The following is an 18,200-nucleotide window of genomic DNA, read 5'->3' as shown; positions in this document are numbered from 1 at the left end:
GATGGTGGACATGACCATGCGATCAGCAAAGCGACAAGAGCAAATCAGCAGTTGAGAGTTGCATCATTCAGTGGCAAGAAACGCCTTGGGTCAGTCCACCATATGTCGCTGCTACGTTGACCTCGAGCTCACCGACTTTTTTTTTCACGAATCAGGTCTGACTCTTTTCCCTTGCTCAAGCGTGCCTCACCTTGTTCTGCAAGGAGTCCTATTCCTGGCCCGGCTGCATCAAGCGTTGGTGGCTGCATCAAGTATACATAAGGCAGTCTGGCGTAGCGCGTGGCTGGAACTCGCTAGGACCACTGCACCGACTATAGTCGTTCCTATTAGTCTGCCCAGGACCTTCGCACCGCAATCCTCTTGCCAGTCCCGTAATCCCGGTGTTTAACGGCGGGCATCGGTGCAAAAGTGTCGTTTCAAGCGCTGCGGGTCCTCAATCGCCGCTTCGAGCTCTGGAGCGACCAAAATCTCGGAGCAGAAAGAAATCGCCCTCCAAGTAAAGTTAGCTTGCAAGATGAGGTGGAAGATCAACATCTCCACGACCTTCGTGTATGAAGATCAGGGATAGATTATGTGCTATTCGTATCCACTTCGGTTCACCCCCTGGAGGTTGAGCTCCTTGTAGAGTTTGTCAAGACAACATCTTGCGATGGGTTGTGCAGTATAACGCAGGCTCTCATATTACAGTGCTTGATGTAACGGGCCAGCTATTGGTGCAGTGCACCAAGTGCTTTTTATGACTCATGTACGGGTTGCCGCATTAATGTACTGATCCAAGCCAGAGAGAGCTGCCAATCACTATTACTGATCAATACTTGACACGTTCTACGAACACATGGCAGTGCAAGACTGAGGACTGGAGGGGTATCTGCAGGTCAAGGTGAGGGGTTGTTGAGGGGCTTCAGGATTGACTGGGGCTCTGGAGGGGCAAGCGGGCTTGGGCGCAGAGATCAGGGATGGCACAGAGCCCAACGTTAATTAGTCCCTGGTCATGCTGGTCCAGGCGTTTCGATGAAAGATGCTCAAATCGGATGCTCCAGTTCGCCCGCTGAAGGAAGGCAGACAGGAAGGGGTGCAGCATTGAGATCCTAGTTAGACGCAGCCGAACAGATATTTTGACGGCTAGGCCGTGCCAAACACGGAAAGTTCGTCGTAGCCCTTGATCTGGTGCCACCGGCTTGATAGGTTCTCCGCACCGACTTTACACACGGCGGGGCACGGGCAGTGAAGCCCAGGTCGAGGCCTTGTGTTGATGTGTGACTCTTGACATGGCGAATGGCGACGGCGATGATGGTGGATGGTGTTGATGGGGTTGGCAGACCATCTGCAAGGGGCAAAACTTTGATCCGCCTCTCGCAAAGATTGGAGGGAAGAGGTGACCTACGGAGTAGGTGCTGTACGTAGCTAGCTTATCGCCCTTATCGGCCACGTGCTTTGCCATCCGTGGTGGGGGACGGGCTTGGACTTTTCAGTTGGTGGGTCATAGCTTTTCGAGTCATCTCACGCCTTCTTGGGTGCCGACTGCAAGCGGATGCGATATGAGAATTCGAGCTGCATGCGACTATCAAGATGGCGGTGACCGATGATGGCTTCGAGGCTCTCCTCGAGCCTTTCTACAACGGGAAGAAGCTCACGGATCCGATTTCCACGGCTAGCGACAAATTCCAGCTGCTCCCTGCGTTTCTGAAGGTGAAAGGTACGTTTTAGTCATCTGGCGGCCAGGCGGCACGTCACGATCCTCACTCGCGTCGAATTTTTTGGCTAACAAGTCTCACAGGTCTTGTGAAGCAGTATGTGTTCGTCCATTATGCAGGATTACGTCCGTCCCTAACTCACATGGCACAGGCATATTGATTCGTACAACTTCTTCGTCGATCATGAAATCAAGGAAATCCTCAAGGCCAACAGGACCGTCAGAAGCGATGTCACGGGCTCTTTCTTCATCGAGTTCTTGGACATCCGGGTTGAGATGCCCGATCGTCCAGACTTCAACGAGTTTCGAGTGGTCAATGAGATTACCCCCCATGAATGTCGGCTACGTGACATGACCTATTCCGCCAAGATTCTCGTGGATATCGCCTATCCTCGAGAAAAGGTGCGGGTTGTCCGCCGCAATGTTGAGCTTGCCCGCATGCCTGTCATGCTTCGAAGCAACAAGTGCCGTCTTTATGGTGCCAACAACGCGCAGATGGCGAAGATGAACGAATGTCCTCTGGATCCTGGCGGCTATTTCATCGTGAACGGAACGGAGAAGGTCATCCTTGTCCAGGAACAGCTTAGCAAGAATCGAGTAATCGTGGAGGCAGATGAGAAGAACCACATCATCTCTGCTTCGGTAACCAGTTCGACACATGAGCGTAAATCCAAGACCTACGTCATGCTCAAGAAAGATCGCCTGAACCTTGTACACAACGTTTTGGTAGAGCCGGTCCCCATCATCATTGTCTTGAAAGCGCTTGGTGGTCTTTCGGATTTCGAGATCATGCAGCTCGTTGCTGGCACCGATGGAAGATTCCAGGACGACTTTGTCGTCAATTTTGAGGAGGCGGCGAAGGTCGGAGTAGCCACTCAACATCAGGCGCTCGACTACATTGGAGCAAGAGTAAAGATGGGTGGCAGGAACAAGCCGGGAGGCACAGGTCTGCCGCAACCCAGACGAAGCAATGTGGAAGAAGGTCTGGACGCTCTCGCGAACATTATCATTGCCCACATTCCCGTGGAAGGTCTCGACTTCTTCCCGAAAGCCATCTACATAGCACTCATGACGCGACGTGTGCTGATGGCGCACTACAACCCGAAATTGGTCGATGACAGAGATTTTGTTGGCAACAAGAGATTGGAGTTGGCCGGTCAGCTTTTGTCTCTGTTATTTGAAGATCTGTTCAAGAAATACTTGACCGACCTCAAATTTGCGTGCGATAACATCCTGAAAAAGAACCACCGCGCAGCATTCGATCCTCTACAGCACATCAGCTCGTTGGGCCGCCACATCACCGATGGTATGAATCGGGCAATCCAGACCGGAAACTGGAGCGTGAAGCGTTTCAAGATGGAAAGGGCTGGTGTTACGCACGTCCTCAGTCGACTGAGTTACATTGCTGCTCTCGGAATGATGACCCGGATAAGCAGTCAGTTCGAGAAGACACGAAAGGTCAGTGGTCCTCGTGCACTTCAACCATCGCAGTGGGGTATGTTGTGCCCCTCGGACACACCTGAGGGTGAGGCCTGTGGTTTGGTCAAGAACCTCGCCTTGATGACACACATTACGACAAACATCGACGAGGAACCCGTCAAGCGATGGGTCTACACACTGGACTCCGGAGTCGAGCCTCTGCGGTGTTTCTCAGGAGCAGAAATCCACAAGCCTGGCACATATATTGTACACATCAACGGTACTCCATTTGCCCTCACTCGATTCCCCAAAAGATTTGCTGCAAAATTCCGCACCATGCGTCGCAGAGGATGGGTTTCTCCCTTCGTCAGTATCAACGTCAATACTCATCTATCTGCTGTCCATATAGCGACAGATGAGGGCAGAATTTGCCGGCCTTATATCATTGTGAAGAATGGAGAAGCCAAGATCAAGGCGAGCCATCTGAGAATGCTGCAGGCTGGAAAGGCTACATTTGACGATTTTCTCACTCGAGGAATTGTCGAGTATCTCGACGTCAACGAAGAGAACGACTGTCTGGTGGCTCTTTCGGAGAAGGACATTACGAAGGCATCGACGCATGTTGAAATCGAACCCTTCACAATCCTAGGAGCAGTCGCAGGTCTGATTCCCTTCCCTCACCACAACCAGTCACCCAGAAACACCTACCAGTGCGCTATGGGTAAACAAGCGATCGGAGCTATCGCCTATAACCAGTTCAATCGCATCGATACGCTGTTGTACACCCTTGTATACCCTCAGCGGCCCATGGTCATCTCTAAGACTATCGAGCTCATCAACTATGACAAGCTACCCGCTGGCCAAAACGCCACAGTTGTGGTCATGTCTTACTCTGGATATGATATCGAGGATGCTCTGGTTCTTAACAAGGCATCGCTAGACCGCGGTTTCGGGAGATCTCAAGCCTTCCGCAAATACACCGCGGAGCTCAATAAGTACCCCAATGGCACACGCGACCGAATTGGAGATAAAGACCCCGCTCAAGCCGACGATAGGCACGCGGCCTTGACCAGCGATGGACTCGCGGATGTAGGCTGGAAACTGAATAGCGGAAATGTCCTCATCAAGAAGGAAAGCCCGACTGACACCACTCCCGGAATCGGTAAAGAAAGGAGGTCAGATGAGTATAGGGAGGCTCCTGTTTCGTTCAAGTTGTACGATGGTGCAATTGTTGACAAAGTCATGGTAACGCAAACAACCTACGAAACACAACTCATCAAAGTGCAAACGAGACAGACACGACGTCCCGAGTTGGGAGACAAGTTCTCGTCACGCCACGGTCAAAAGGGTGTTGTCGGCATCATTGTCGATCAAGAAGACATGCCGTTTTCAGACACTGGGCTGTGTCCCGATATTATCATGAACCCTCACGGTTTCCCCTCCCGTATGACGGTCGGTAAGCTTCTCGAATGTCTCACAGGCAAAGCTTCTATCATTCGAGGTCGCAAAGATTTCGGCTACGGTGACGCATTCCGATCCCATCCTTTAGAAGAGATGAGCAGGAACCTCGTTGAGGCTGGTTTCTCATGGGAGGGCAAAGATTACTTCACATCAGGCATCACCGGTGAGCCGCTCCAGGCTTATATCTTCAACGGGCCCATCTTCTACCAACGCCTGAAGCACATGGTGCAAGACAAGATGCATTCCCGCTCCAGAGGTCCCAGGGCGATCCTCACACGGCAGCCCACGGAAGGTCGATCAAGGGATGGTGGTCTTCGTCTAGGAGAAATGGAGCGTGACTGTCTCATTGCCTATGGTGCCTCGCAACTCCTTCTGGAACGTCTCATGATCAGCTCTGATGGAACAGACGTCGATATTTGCCAGAAATGTGGGCTTTTCGGTTACAGAGGCTACTGCAGTACGTGCCGCACAAGCCGCGAGGTTGCAAAGATGACGATGCCTTACGCTGCCAAACTCCTGGTGCAGGAGCTGATCAGTATGAACGTTGGCGTGCGGCTGCAGCTAGAGGACGAGTTCCCTCACCCAAAGTAGACGGGTAGAGGAGGCACTGTACATATTGCATAAATTGGCGTCTTTGCTACAGGTTTGCATTTACGTAAGATGGGAAAAGCATGGCATGGCACAGAACGTTGTTCTCACTAGGTAGATAATGAGCATGAAAATGAACCACGAACTGATTCTTGGGTTGCAAAGCTGAATGTATTGCCCTACATAGAGACTTCCAGCTAGGGAGTCCAAACTTCGACGAAGTCTCGCTGGGATGTTTTTCTGATCACTTAGCTTGTATGTTCGTCTCAATATGTTTCTCCTGTCTTACCGTGTATACTCCGAAACATCTGCGTCACCGGCCCTTTATAGTTATAGTTGTCTCTTTAGCCGCTCAGTGACCAAATCATAACAATTTTAGTAGCACAAGCACAAACAGAGGTCGAAATGGCAGAATGTCACCCGAGTAATCAGAGCTATTGAGCTCTTATCTCATTTTACTCAATATCAAGTTCAATTGCCTCTCATCGCGTGCTGCTTGTACTTACGGCCCGCTAGCACGAATCTATAGCCATTACCGCGCACTGACAACCAAATTGGGGCCTTTGAGATCATCCTCCCCTTCCCTCTCAACTCAGCTCATGGAACTGCCCACGGTGATTGGCATTGGGCCCTTGGGTGCCGACCGCATCGCCTCCAGCCTCGTAGACCGTGGAAGGCACCGTTGGCGTCGGCGCTTGGTAGCCGCCAGTGTGCTGCGGTTGGAACGAGTTGACGGTGGATGTTGGGCTCGATGGCTGGATGCTCATCCTGGGATCGGTGACCTGCGACACCGGGCTCGACGGCTGGACGGAGGCGTGTGTGATGTACGGGTCTCCAGGCTTCTCCTGGTTGGGGAAATACCCGGCACCAGGCGACATGTATCCTTCTGGCGATGGGTACTGCTGACCCGGCTGTTGAGGGTACTGCGGGTTGTATACTGATTGGTGTCCCGCCACGCCCATGGGGCCAGGCGAGGGACCGCCAGGCGGAGGCGACTGCTGCATCTGGGGATATGGTGCTGGGCCTGGTGGTGGCGCCACCGCCGCCGCCTTGTTCTTGTTGCTCCGTCTGACTAAGAACCAGATTCCAAACCCGATCAGTGCCAGGACCGCCACACCGCCAACCGCACCACCGACGATAGCACCGATGTTGGTTGAGGAGCCTCCGCCGCTGCCGCCGCTGCTGCTACCGGATGAGCCGCCGGATGAGTCGCCTGAAGAGCTTCCTGAAGAGCCACTGGCACCTGTTGCTGTGGCGCTTCCTGATCCTCGAGCCGATGTGCCGACGGAAGTAAGGGCATCAGAACTCAGGGTAACGACCACCTGCGAATACTTCCGGCCGTCCGCCTCGCCAATCCATGTTGTCAGAGCGTTCATTGGAGTCGAATAGCTGAGTGAATGGCAAAAGTAGTCGGTGATGCTGCTTGAGAACCTGATGGTTCCGCAATAGGGGAGGGAAGCCTCCGAGCTGGTTGAATGATCAATAAGAATGGTTCACTACTGTTGGGGGCGGCTCGTGGAGTGCCTACCATTTCACGGTATATATATCGTTCATACATCCATTACCACAGTCGCCGTCGGAGATCTGCTCCCTGTCCCGGCAGTCGGTACGGAAATCGCATCCTCCACTGTTGCAACAGGCCACAGCACCAAAGGCAGCGGTGGTGATGAAGGCACAGTAGCCATTCGTATTGCCGCAAGTATAAGCAGCGCCTGAAAACCGGATGTGTCAGCCAGCTGTGCCCGTTAAGGTGGCGTGCAGTTGTCCATACCAAGGAGCCCGCTCACGTAACCGCAAGTATTATCTGGGGCTACCAGGACGGTCTCGACATCGGCTCGCCTCAACAATTCTTTTACAACGGATGGACTGGGTGGTTCCGTGATCTCTGGCAACTGAAGTGTTGGGTCTGGTATTGAGGCCTCTGTCGGTCGGGGTATAGTCGACTCCAAGGCTAGGGCTCTAACTGCCGTGCCGAAAACGGCTGTGAGAAGTAAGGCGGCCATCCGGTAGCGAGGCATATACATTCGGGTTATTGGCCTAGGAACAGATATGAGACTAATCCCTGGTTTGTACCAGAGCTTCCCGTTGAACACCTCTACACGGCCGGACGAAAATCAAAAGGGTAGGAAGTAAACAGGCAAACTCGTGAGAAGCCAAGGAGGACAAGAATTTTATGTAAGTGACTAGTCCACCTTGTCAGTTCTCGGAGCACGAGCGGCGCCCGCAGCCCAATATTGGGCGACCTGCTGTATCAGCCGCAAGGCATACTTCCTCAGGGTCCAGCGTAAAGTGGACCGACGCCTAGACAGTCTGGGACTTGACTATCCCAGGTTAATATTACCTTTGACCAAGGGAGATTGGTAGATTTGCGGGACGATCTCTGCAGCCAATAGGCAAGTGTGTCGTCTTGCAGGAGCTGAAAGCGCCACAAACCAAAGCAGTTAAGCCCAAGAGGCCATACAGAGCAAAGCGTTGGCACTGACCATACAGCACCGGTTCTTCGGCCTCTATGAAAGACATAATACAAACAACGGGTCCAGAGAAGGCGGTTGTGAATGGGCTGTCCCATGTCTGGTAGTAGAATAAACTTCAGAGCGAATCAGACGATGTCAAGTACCCATGCAAGCTGGCGGAGAGCTGAGGCTTTACCAATCTACAGTCCCTATCAGCTTGATCAGGTCCAGCGTAATACGAGACCAACTGTGCTTTTTGGGCCGAGACCAGGTCAGCCTGGCTCTTGGTTGAATGCTTCCGACAAGTATTTGTTAATGTTTGTGGGATTCCCCCATCCCACAGTGAAGATTCGACCAGAGACTGCCGGGTCAAGTCCCCGATGCAACGATCTACAGGGAGCCCAGATGGAGTCGTGGGGTAGTCGACGACAGCACCGCCTCCGGGATCGACGGAATGCAGAATCAATGCTACAGTCACGAACACCGGCAATTGCATACACGACGGATGTGAAAGTCCGTGGACGTGGGTGAGGGTGCCTGGCCAGGCGCATCTTTCACGTTGAAAGCCGCAGCTGGCTGAGGCGGCAGCAATTCCGCGCTAGAGTCCGCTAAATAGGGAACTGGCCAAGCAACGTTGGGTGGAGGCTCCTAGCACGCAAGTAGAGATCTTTGGCGAAGTCGACCGGGGGTCTTGTCAAAGATCAGCCGCAGCGTTTCATTCTCATTGACCTCAACTGGCTGGCACGGGGAGCACAACCCCACACCCTATTCGTCCACCACTCACGCGCCAGCCCCAAGAGGTATCGTAGAGACATCTGCCCTGGGCAGCCGACCGAGCCCGCATTCTACACCGAGCGGTCACAAGAACGCAGGCGTGGCTGCGCGGATTCTCATTGCGCCAATATCGGACTAGAATGTGTTCGGCCTCATGACAGATCTGTCGCGCGTCCTGCCAGACTTCCCAGCCGGCCGTTATGCACACCTCCTATCCACCATCGAGAAGCATCAGGTGACGACGAGTGATCTCCTCACACTCGACGTCACCGACCTCGGCAAGCGGACACAGCTTCCGCTGCTGGACTTGAAGCGACTATGCAGCGCCGTCCTGGAAGCTCTCCACGCAGACCTGGGGGTCTCGGATAAGCAGCCAGCGAAGTCAAGCAGTCTGAAGCAGGCCGGCGGCGACTTCGTCCAGCAATGGAGCTGCGTCAGCACGTTGGACGCAACGCTCGACAAGGCACTGGGCGGGGGAATGCCAGCGGGTTACATCAGTGAGATCACTGGGGAGAGCGGCGCTGGGAAAACACAGTTCCTCCTGACGCTCCTGTTGGCCGCACAACTACCACCACCGCATGGACTGGGTCGGCCGGCGTTGTATATCTCCACGGAAGCAGCACTGTCGACCAAGCGTCTTGCCCAGATCCTCGACCACCACCCGTTCTTCCAGGACATGGACAAATCCACCAAGCCCTCCCTGGACCAGATCATCAGCACGGTCACGCCTGATCTGGAGTCTCAAGACCACATCCTTCAGTTTCAGGTTCCCGTTGAGGTGTCTCGTCGCAACATTGGGTTGATAGTGTTGGACTCGGTGGCAGCCAACTATCGCGCAGAGTATGAGCGCGGCGGCTCGAAAGGCTCGGGCGGCTTTAACATGGGCGTCCGCGGTAACGAGCTGGTCCGACTCGGGCAGCTGCTTCACGACTTGGCTCGCAAGCATAACCTCGCCGTCGTGGTGGCGAACCAGGTTGGCGACCGTTTCTCTGATAGCTCCTCAGGGTTCGCTTCTAAAGGAAGTAGCCTACCCTATGCGGGACGTGTTTCTCAGGAGAGCCCCCTTGCCAGCCGTACCAGGGGATCTAAGGGACCCCTCCCCGGCGCCGAACCGACGTCCAGCATGCCGCCCGAGGCCGTTAGGTCAAGCATGCCGGAACCCGCTCCGGAAGAACCACTTGCCCCTCCCGCGCTACTACTCGACCATCAGCAGCGATGGTTCACGGGCTGGGGTGATGACCCAATGGACCATGCTCTCAAAACCCCAAGCTTGGGCTTGGTCTGGTCTACTCAGCTCGCATGCCGTATAGCGCTACTGCGGCGACCCGTCTATGGTCGTAAGCAGGTCATCGAGGATGAAAGCTCCAACACCGTCTATCTAAAAAATTGGAAGAGGTGGATGAAGGTCGTCTTTGCGCCGCACGTCAAGGAAAGCGGGCAAGGGCTTGAAAATGCGGTCGAATTCGAGGTCACTACAGGTGGCTTGAAGGCGGTCGACAAGAAGGGGAAACAGGAGGCAACTCCGCATACGTAGATGAACTATTGGCCCCTCATCAATTCCATGAACGTCTCGCGTGAGTGTTCGATCATCCCATCAGAAGAGTCTTCAAGGCTGTCATCTGACTCCTTGCCTCAATGTGTAGTTATGCGCAACCGGGCCTGTCTCCTGATCCTCTTTGGGAACACCTCCTGGAAGAGACTTAGAATGTGTTGCCGAAACTCATCCGTCGCCATTGCAGGGAACCGTACGACCAACTCTGCCCACGTCTTGCCTTCGTCCATGTCTGCGTAGACGCCGGTGAAGCCGAGCAGGCCCTCTAATATGACACTCACGGCTGCCCACTCCTCGTCCGGGTCGGCCTGGTCCACGAAGTCCCAGAAGTCGGGAAGAAACTCTTGCTGGAACAAATGCATGAACTCTCGGAAGTCGTAGGCAGTGCGCCAGGGCGTGTGCTCCTTCTCAACCCGGGCCTCGATAGCCGGCAGGATTGCCTGGACTCTGAACAAGGCCAAGTCATCTGAGGGAAGTGAGTCGGTCCAGTCTTCGATACTCGTAGAACACAGATTCGGCGAGTCAACGATGGTCGCGGCCCAACACTCAAGACATAACATTGGCAGATCCGTCGTTGAGCTTGTCCACGCCGCTACCGGCCTACCGTATGGGTCGCCTCTGTGGTGGTCGCAGATGCAAAGGTGGTCTGGATTGACGTATCTGTATCTGGGCATCACGAGGATGGGTTACTGGTCCGCAGGAACACCGGTGCGCTCACGACGATATCTAAATACCGAAAGGCGTGTGGTTCTATACCGGTAGTGATGGAGTTCATGTCGAAACATATCAACCCTAATTTCACTACGATGCGTTGTATGACCTGTCATATACAACAAAGAACCACCTGTCTCGAAAACCCCCTTATGAGAGGCTGCCACTCTCTCCTTCAAGCGGCAGGGGCGTCATATTTATACACTGATTGATCCTATGCCGAACTGGTTTGTACAAAGCTTTAATAGGTACAGTGACAGTCCGATTTACTTTCCCAATATGTTATGGAAGCCCATCTTGATGCGCAGAGATCTCTCTTTGTTCTGAGAGGGCCGGATACCGCACGACAGAGAATGTTCTGAAGATGAAGCCGCACAGTAGCCGACGACCGTGGTCCTGCAAGTCAGTATAAATTGACATCCATCATCGTATATGAGCAAGCATGGAACATCCGCTAATCAGTCCATTTGATCCCGTGTACTCCCACCCCATCAACACTATGACCCTCCATCGCAAGCTAAAAGTACATTTAGCATCGCGCAAGATCCTCCACCAACCAACCTCTGACCGTTCCCTGTCAACCCTCCCGCCTGGTGTGGCCGAGATGGTAGGGTCGGACGCTACCCGATTCCCAAAGGGGACGCAGTCCCGTCATCCTCTTGGCCAACGCCCGTCCCGATATCCAGCCCCACGGGCATCCTCATCGCGCTGCCCAGCCAGGCTGCGAGGACGACGCTCAACGGCAGCTCCGCTACGGGCCCGAAGAACAGTCCTGCGGCCCGCACGCGAGATATCGCCTCCAAGCCCACGCTTCATGTAGAGGCTTCTGCGAGCTTTGTGTGTGTCGTTTGGTCGAGGCGACAGTGGAGAAGGAGCGCGCCGAGTGGACGGGCCTACTGGGCTGATTTGACTGTGAAGAAAGGCGACGAGAGTGTCCGAAGTCGTCGTCGACTGGCTGTGGGCGTGGGGGGCTGGAATAAGTGCTCAAATAGGTTCGATGCCAGTTACTATTCGCCTCGCAAGCGTGCTAAAGGCGGATGTCGCCATGCGTTTCGGGAGGGCCCAACGTCAAGCTTCGAGAGACATGGCATGAGGAGAATCTTTAAGACAATACATGCAAACTACCATATGGCAGACCTGCTGCGGCTTTACCGCGTCACAAGACAACACATGGATCTGTAGGTGTGCGTACGCTTGAAGGAATTTCTCGATATGCAAAGAACGGCCTAGATGTAACAGAAACACCAGAAATTGACCCTCTAATAAACACGAACAAAACTCGCAAAAAAATACACGCACAAGCCATGTGCAACCACGCGTATACCAGCCATTAAACGTCACGTCTAATTAAGTCATGCCCAAACACACACAAGGCCGGGACAGGTTTGCCACCCGCTGAACAGAGGGACAATCTCACCAGCCTGCGCGCTCACAATCACTCATTCATCACCGTGTTCTCACATTCCGGGTCGTGAAGAAAAACATTGAGTTGTCAGTATGTCCGATTGATGATGTCGGCGACCTCAGACTGCTAGCATCCATAGAAGTGACTAGAATCCGTAGGGGAGAGCGGCTTGGGGTTCTCTGTTCGCGGTCCGACGCGAGAAGAGATCATTACTCAAGCCTTCCCTCCAATTGCCAACCATATCAACCCTTTGCACAAGCCTGTATTGCCAATGACACTCCAGGAAATCAGAACCGAGGCGAATGAATGCAGAGATGTATCAGGGTATCGTGAGAAGTGTTCCAAGCCGCTTAGCAGCAGCCACCGCCAGAGTTCGAGGAGACGTTGTGGCCGGGGCTGACCTGGATGCCGGGCTTGGTGTTCGTGGTAGCCTGCGAGCCCATGCGCTCCTTGATCTGGCGGGCCATGGTCAGGAAAGCCTGCTCGACGTTGGAGGCGTTCTTGGCCGAAGTCTCCAAGAACGGGATGCCTAAGCTGTCGGCGAACTCCTGTGAGGGGCAAGTTTAGCACAATGACAAACAGATAGAATAAAAAATTGACACATGTCAACGTGAATTTTTTGCTGCAACTAACCTTGGCGACAGTGTACTCGACGACCTTCTTGTCCGACATATCGGACTTGTTGCCCACGAGAAGCTTGTTGACGCCCTCGGTGGCGTAGCGGTCAATCTCCTGGAGCCACTGCTTGACGTTGTTGAAGGAGTCCATGTCGGTAACATCGTAGACGACGCAGATACCGTGGGCACCACGGTAGTACGACGAGGTGATGGTACGGAAACGCTCCTGGCCGGCGGTGTCCCACTAGAATGACACACGTCAGTACGAAGGGACGCATCTAAGCAAACGAGGGGGGTTTTTCGAGACTTACGATCTGAAGCTTGACGGTCTTACCATCGAGCTCAATAGTGCGGATTTTCTGCATCGAGTCAGTCTTGAAACCAGGGCACGCGGCGCAAGGCAAACGGGGAAACCTACGAAATCGACGCCGATGGTGGAGATGTAGGACTCGGTATAGGTGTCGTCAGCGAAACGGAGCAGCAAGCAGGACTTGCCGACACCCGAGTCACCGATCAGCAGCAGCTTGAAAAGGTAGTCGTATCTGTGGAAAGTCAAGTCAGCATCAGCAAACCGGGCAAACTGCTTCTGCCAGTCCTCGAAGTCATACGGCTTGTGCGACAGTCTGGGCGGGGGACCAGCGCCGAGAGACTGGGGGAGGCTGATGGCACGAGTACCGAGGCCGTTCTTGAGCAGGTACTCCTGGACCTCGGGGGCCATGTCATCGGTGATGCGGATAGGCACAAACTTGCCGCCCAGGGGGCTGGCAGGCTTGGGGTCCTTGCGATCATCGGCCATCTTGACTGGGTTGATGCGTGATGCGAGGCTGATGCGGTGCGGTGCTGGATGGGAAGGGTGGATGGATCGTGGAGGTGGACAGGTGAGGAGGCCGGGGCCAGGGCAACACGGCCGGCCGTTTGTTCTGAGGCATCGCGGGTCCGGGTTGCGGCTCGATGTCGCGGCTCGATGTTGTTTGCGGCTTATGTGACGAGGATCACGGTGTTGAAGCACAGGGCGACGGCCGAGAGGAGCCGCAGCCGCACGTTTGGCAGCCGGGCAAGACGAGGGGCGCGCACAGCCGCGAGGGGCAGAGACAAGGAGAACGACAGGAACTCTGATGGCACAGGTCAGCAGCGGTTCTCGAGGGGCACGCAGGTTCTGGCGTCTGGCGACGAGGCAGGCGGCGGCATCAGGGACGAGACGTACTACTCAGGATTCATTTTCGCGGTGAGAGGCGAGATGGGCGGCGGGTTTGGTGAGAAGCGGCGGAGGGGCCAGGAGACAAGGGAGATATCAGCCGCGACCAGCAAGTCGGGAGTTGAGGATCGATATCAAGGGGCTCGAGGGCGATAGGGGAGCAGGTGGGCGATAGACGAGATGGATAATGCGAGGTTGATGTGCGTTGATTCAGAGATGTCGTCAGTTGGCGCGGATGGGACAAGAGAAAGGAATCAAGAGACAGGCACGGACTTTCGGCTGCGTCAGGGAGCGTCCAGGAGCGTCAAGGCCAGTCAAGGCCAGTCAAGGCCAGTCAAGGCCAGTCACCCACCAACGCCGGCCGGTGGCCAGTCTAAGACTCCAGGGTACCTAACTCCCTAATTCACTGACGCCCCCCCAGGCCCCCCTACACTCCAGGCGTCGTCGACAGCACAGCAGCGCACTGCACGGCACACACAGCCTGGCGGATAGAGGTGCCTTACCTAGGCAACTAGGCAGGCCAGGTTGGTACAAAGGGGTGGGGAGAGCCTGGCAACCTGGGCTAGGGGCCCATTGGCTCGCTTGTCACAGCACTAAGGCTGCCGGCCAGTGGCCACCACGATAAGAATGGGCCTGAATGGGCCTGAATGGCCTCAGGGTGCGTGCTGTTTCTTTGTGGGCCGCCACCTGAGATCAGGGGACGGGCGCCAGCGTGATCAGATGAGACTGGCACGTGTCAGTTGTCTTGTGATTCACTCCCAGCTGATGCCAGCGGGCTCGGGACTGGCATACGTCCTGTCGGTGAAAGATCGACAACCTCAGTCACTAGGAGGTCGCATGCTGACCGATTGATCTGCCACCCCGACCTCTTTGGCAGCTTCTGTTATCAGGAACACAGGGCGGCTCGCAGGGACGAGACGTATCCAAAGTCACCTGTCTTTAGGCATCATACTACTGTTCAGAAGAGACAAGAAGGGTCTTGGGTGTCTACGACCGCTACCGTCGCTCGTACTGTAGACAGAACTAACTTACTGCGTACCAATTACTGGAGCCTGCCCCCCCACTGCTCCAGACGAGACCTGGGACTGACAAACCGTTCACCTTGTTAGTTAGGTTAGCGGGGATCCGATGCCTGCTGGCCTCCATTGCCTGCTGAACCCCTGTTCGAACACCAGACGGGAACCCTGCCAGCCGTCCGGGCGGCACTCTACAGTGGGGCTCACGGCTCCCAGCTTTGCGCCTCCCCGAATCGCTTCACTTACATCATGTGTTTGCTCGCATTGGACTCTGCAGCTGCCCGATCGACCTAGGACCGCCAACACCCTCCACGACACCTCCGTCTCTCTCCCGCAACTCCAACCGGATTGATGACCTGCTTCCGCCGTCCTGCCGCCAGCCAGGCTCCGGACCCATGTCCCTCTCCAGCAGCCTCCTACGGTCGCCGTCCCATGTCCTGAGCTCCGGCTCCAGGGCCGCGGTACGGGCCTCGACCCTGCCGGCGCCGCCATACTTCGCTTCCGCCGGCCCCACGATAGCTTCCCACGCCTCACATCCGTCACCATCCACAGCCAAGTCGCTTGCGACTCTGCCGCCAGCGTCCTGTACAAGCTCTACGCTTGAACTTGCCCCGATCTGGTTCGACTCGACACTGCCGCGCTTCGAGCTGCCCTCAGGCCTGAACCCGAAGGGACCAGACAACGAGCGGAAAATCAAGCTAGGGAAGAGTAAGTCTCGTCACTATACACTCGTCGTTGCTCTGTGTCTGGCTTTTTGCCTCTAACACTCAACCCTCCCATAGCTCTGCGCGTTCTCCAGAAACGCCTTCCTACGCTTCTTCAGTCGCCACTGCCCCAAGACATAGTGTCGCAGAACATATCACTCCATCTGTTCCCTTCGACACATCCCTACCTGCCGACGGTATCGGGGCGCATCGCCTATACTGCTGCGCTATGGACGTCGCCCATCGCCTGGAACCGAGTACCCATCCTCGGTAACCTGAAGATACAGGTTCTATCCGAGCGCATGACAACGGAACCACTACACTTCTCTCCCCAAAGGGCGGGGGCATATCCCGAACAGCTCGTCGTCAAATGGAGGACAGCGGAAAAGTCGAGCGGCGATTCCGAGCCGAGCTTGACCGAGCAAGGAGAGCAGAAGCTCGACAGCACGTTGCGCGGGACGCAGGGCAGCGGTTCCAAGAAGGAATTCACGGGCTTGTTCATATTTGAGTTCGACAAGGACGGCAAGATCATCAGCCATACCATTGAGCACGTCGACCAGAGTGGTGCCTGGGAGAAGGGTGTCGGTGCCAAGGTCGTCCACCTTACAGATTGGCTCCTCGGCGAGATCAGGGGGAGACAGCCACAGGGCGCGTGTCCCATGTTCCACGCCACGGAAGATGGCAGGAAGGATCCCAGGTCGTGACGGGGACTAATTATGATTCCCCACGCGTTGAGAGGTCCGGCGAGACCGCGAAAGCATTATGCGAAGCAAATGTAAATGTATGATACTATACGCCGATGTAAAGTACAAGAGGGCAGGTGTAACATAGCACGGAAGCAAGCATTGGTGCTGCTGGTAGATTAGTATCACCACTCAATCTGAAATAAGAGTATATATGATATACGCTGCCATGTGTCTTTGTAGTGTTCCGGCTTTGGAATGGACACAGTCGCACCTCTGCTGGCTTCGCCCGCTGTGTCGGAAGGTGGAACTGCAGGCCTTGTAGAGCCAGGGAAGTTATATCTTGTCAGTCCCCCATGCATATTATGTATTTTAGGCAAGCCATGAAACAAATAGTTTTTCCTTCGCAATATGAGCCTGGAGGGTAAGCGCCTTGACCCTGGATCGATTCCGTGCGTGATTGGTACGAGGACAGTTGTTGCTTCCCGCACTCCGTCAGCCCGTTGCCACCGAGTACGCGGGAACGTGCGGAATGTTCCCACTCCTCTGGAACCGGACAGTCTCCCTCCAACTCCGGCATTGCCATCCCCCCTCCTGCCCCCAGCAAACAGACATATCGATGCCGATGCCCGTCAATGCCATGAGAACGTGCACGGGAGAGAGCTGGTTCGAGTAGACAGGTGGGCCGTCTTTCGGTTCCACTACAACCGGGCACACCCTTTTACCGCCCAGAAGCCCGCAAGCCACACACCGGCAGCTTGACAACCGGAGGACCCACCAGAGTCTCGGGCGACATCACCGCGGTTCCCATCAGACACGATGGCGATACCTCCGGACGCCGGTTTCTGGCTGCGGTTCCAGGTCCACAGCGATGGCCTCGCCCCGTCGGGCGCGCCCTTCCACACGGCGTTCCCTCAGTTCTCCCAGCTCCCCACCGAGCTCCGCCTCCAGATCTGGGCGCTCCTCCTCCAGCCCCGGATCCTCCTGATCTCGTGCCAGGACCCGGAGAACGCCGCGGAGCAGGAGTCGGAGCTGGCACTGCGGCCCGCGTGCCGTCTGGTCCCCGTGCTGCTGCACGTGAACCGCGAGGCCCGGTCCGTGGGGCTGGCGCACTACGAGCTGGCCTGGAGCTGGAAGGTGCCCGCCATCCTGGCCGACATGGATCTGGTCTCGTCGTCCTGGGACTTGGACGTCGCGCCGGTCCGCGAGACGCCGCGCTGGTCCGAGCCGAGGGTCTACTTCAACTTCCAGCAGGACGCCCTGTTCCTCCTGGGCGAGCTGGAGCCGTGCACGTCGACCGGCTTCAACAGCCCCATGACGTACTTCCTGGACCGCGAGGACACGAAGCGCGTGCGCACCGTGGCCGTCGCGTTCCGCGCCCTGAGGCACGGCGAGAGCGGGTCGCAGCAGATCTTCGGCGCCCTGTTCCACATCGTGGACCGGATCAAGCCGCCCAGCGGGCGGGTCCTGGTCTGCGTGAACGAAGGGGACGAGTGGACGCATGGGCTCATGGGCGGCGAGAGCCCGCTCGTCCCCGGCGAGAGCGTGGCCTACGGCACCAGGCAGAGGGAGAGCCGACTGCGGCAGGGCGAGCCCGAGGTGGTTCACAGCAGCCTGGTCGGGCGGCTGAGCTTGGACGATGAGGTCGATCGCCGGGAGCTCTCGGAGCGGTATCAGAGGCAGGCGCGGGACCCGCCCAAGCAGGAGGACAACGTGATACAGAAGATATGGCGCGATTGGTATCGTGGGAGCATTGTGACATCGAGCTTAGCGGACATGCAGTTTTGGCTTGTGAGAGAGAGCGACCTTGGACGACACGTTTGTGATGATCAATAGAGCTTATTTATACTTATGCGTGCCCTGGTTTCATCGTATGTAAGTACATCTAACATTCACAATAACCGAAACAGCCATCTATGGTCGACTGTG

The 18,200-nt window shown here is 55.6% G+C and overlaps 8 protein-coding genes across 8 annotated transcripts; 5 read left to right on the top strand and 3 right to left on the bottom strand.

The window, feature by feature from the left end:
- Window positions 1-1,569: 1,569 nt before the first annotated feature.
- Window positions 1,570-5,164, top strand: JN550_003091 (uncharacterized protein; the record flags this gene model as incomplete). The annotated part of the gene is made up of 3 exons (XM_049314457.1): window positions 1,570-1,696; window positions 1,778-1,790; window positions 1,846-5,164. 3 exons carry the CDS (start codon window positions 1,570-1,572, stop codon window positions 5,162-5,164), a joined length of 3,459 nt encoding a protein of 1,152 aa, XP_049174926.1.
- Window positions 5,165-5,748: 584 nt separating this feature from the next.
- On the bottom strand, window positions 5,749-7,164 carry JN550_003090 (uncharacterized protein; the record flags this gene model as incomplete). Its single annotated transcript, XM_049314456.1, has 3 exons — window positions 5,749-6,628; window positions 6,690-6,873; window positions 6,933-7,164. The coding sequence occupies 3 exons, from the start codon at window positions 7,162-7,164 to the stop codon at window positions 5,749-5,751; spliced, it is 1,296 nt and encodes a 431-aa protein (XP_049174925.1).
- A 1,378-nt stretch (window positions 7,165-8,542) lies between these two features.
- On the top strand, window positions 8,543-9,922 carry JN550_003089 (uncharacterized protein; the record flags this gene model as incomplete). Its single annotated transcript, XM_049314455.1, has 1 exon — window positions 8,543-9,922. One exon carries the CDS (start codon window positions 8,543-8,545, stop codon window positions 9,920-9,922), a length of 1,380 nt encoding a protein of 459 aa, XP_049174924.1.
- Window positions 9,923-10,020: 98 nt separating this feature from the next.
- Window positions 10,021-10,715, bottom strand: JN550_003088 (uncharacterized protein; the record flags this gene model as incomplete). Its single annotated transcript, XM_049314454.1, has 2 exons — window positions 10,021-10,606; window positions 10,675-10,715. 2 exons carry the CDS (start codon window positions 10,713-10,715, stop codon window positions 10,021-10,023), a joined length of 627 nt encoding a protein of 208 aa, XP_049174923.1.
- Window positions 10,716-12,406: 1,691 nt separating this feature from the next.
- JN550_003087 (uncharacterized protein) lies at window positions 12,407-13,469 on the bottom strand (the record flags this gene model as incomplete). The annotated part of the gene is made up of 4 exons (XM_049314453.1): window positions 12,407-12,604; window positions 12,690-12,917; window positions 12,985-13,032; window positions 13,092-13,469. The coding sequence occupies 4 exons, from the start codon at window positions 13,467-13,469 to the stop codon at window positions 12,407-12,409; spliced, it is 852 nt and encodes a 283-aa protein (XP_049174922.1).
- A 168-nt stretch (window positions 13,470-13,637) lies between these two features.
- JN550_003086 (uncharacterized protein) lies at window positions 13,638-14,024 on the top strand (the record flags this gene model as incomplete). Its single annotated transcript, XM_049314452.1, has 1 exon — window positions 13,638-14,024. One exon carries the CDS (start codon window positions 13,638-13,640, stop codon window positions 14,022-14,024), a length of 387 nt encoding a protein of 128 aa, XP_049174921.1.
- Window positions 14,025-15,279: 1,255 nt separating this feature from the next.
- Window positions 15,280-16,292, top strand: JN550_003085 (uncharacterized protein; the record flags this gene model as incomplete). Its single annotated transcript, XM_049314449.1, has 2 exons — window positions 15,280-15,592; window positions 15,667-16,292. 2 exons carry the CDS (start codon window positions 15,280-15,282, stop codon window positions 16,290-16,292), a joined length of 939 nt encoding a protein of 312 aa, XP_049174920.1.
- Window positions 16,293-17,090: 798 nt separating this feature from the next.
- On the top strand, window positions 17,091-18,107 carry JN550_003084 (uncharacterized protein; the record flags this gene model as incomplete). The annotated part of the gene is made up of 1 exon (XM_049314448.1): window positions 17,091-18,107. The coding sequence occupies one exon, from the start codon at window positions 17,091-17,093 to the stop codon at window positions 18,105-18,107; it is 1,017 nt and encodes a 338-aa protein (XP_049174919.1).
- Between the last annotated feature and the right edge of the window lie 93 nt (window positions 18,108-18,200).

Source organism: Neoarthrinium moseri (genome assembly GCF_022829205.1).
Source record: "Neoarthrinium moseri strain CBS 164.80 chromosome Unknown scaffold7_Wmoseri_CBS_16480, whole genome shotgun sequence".
Classification (NCBI taxonomy): Eukaryota; Fungi; Ascomycota; class Sordariomycetes; order Amphisphaeriales; family Apiosporaceae; genus Neoarthrinium; species Neoarthrinium moseri.
This window is presented reverse-complemented; position numbering and strand designations above follow the sequence as displayed.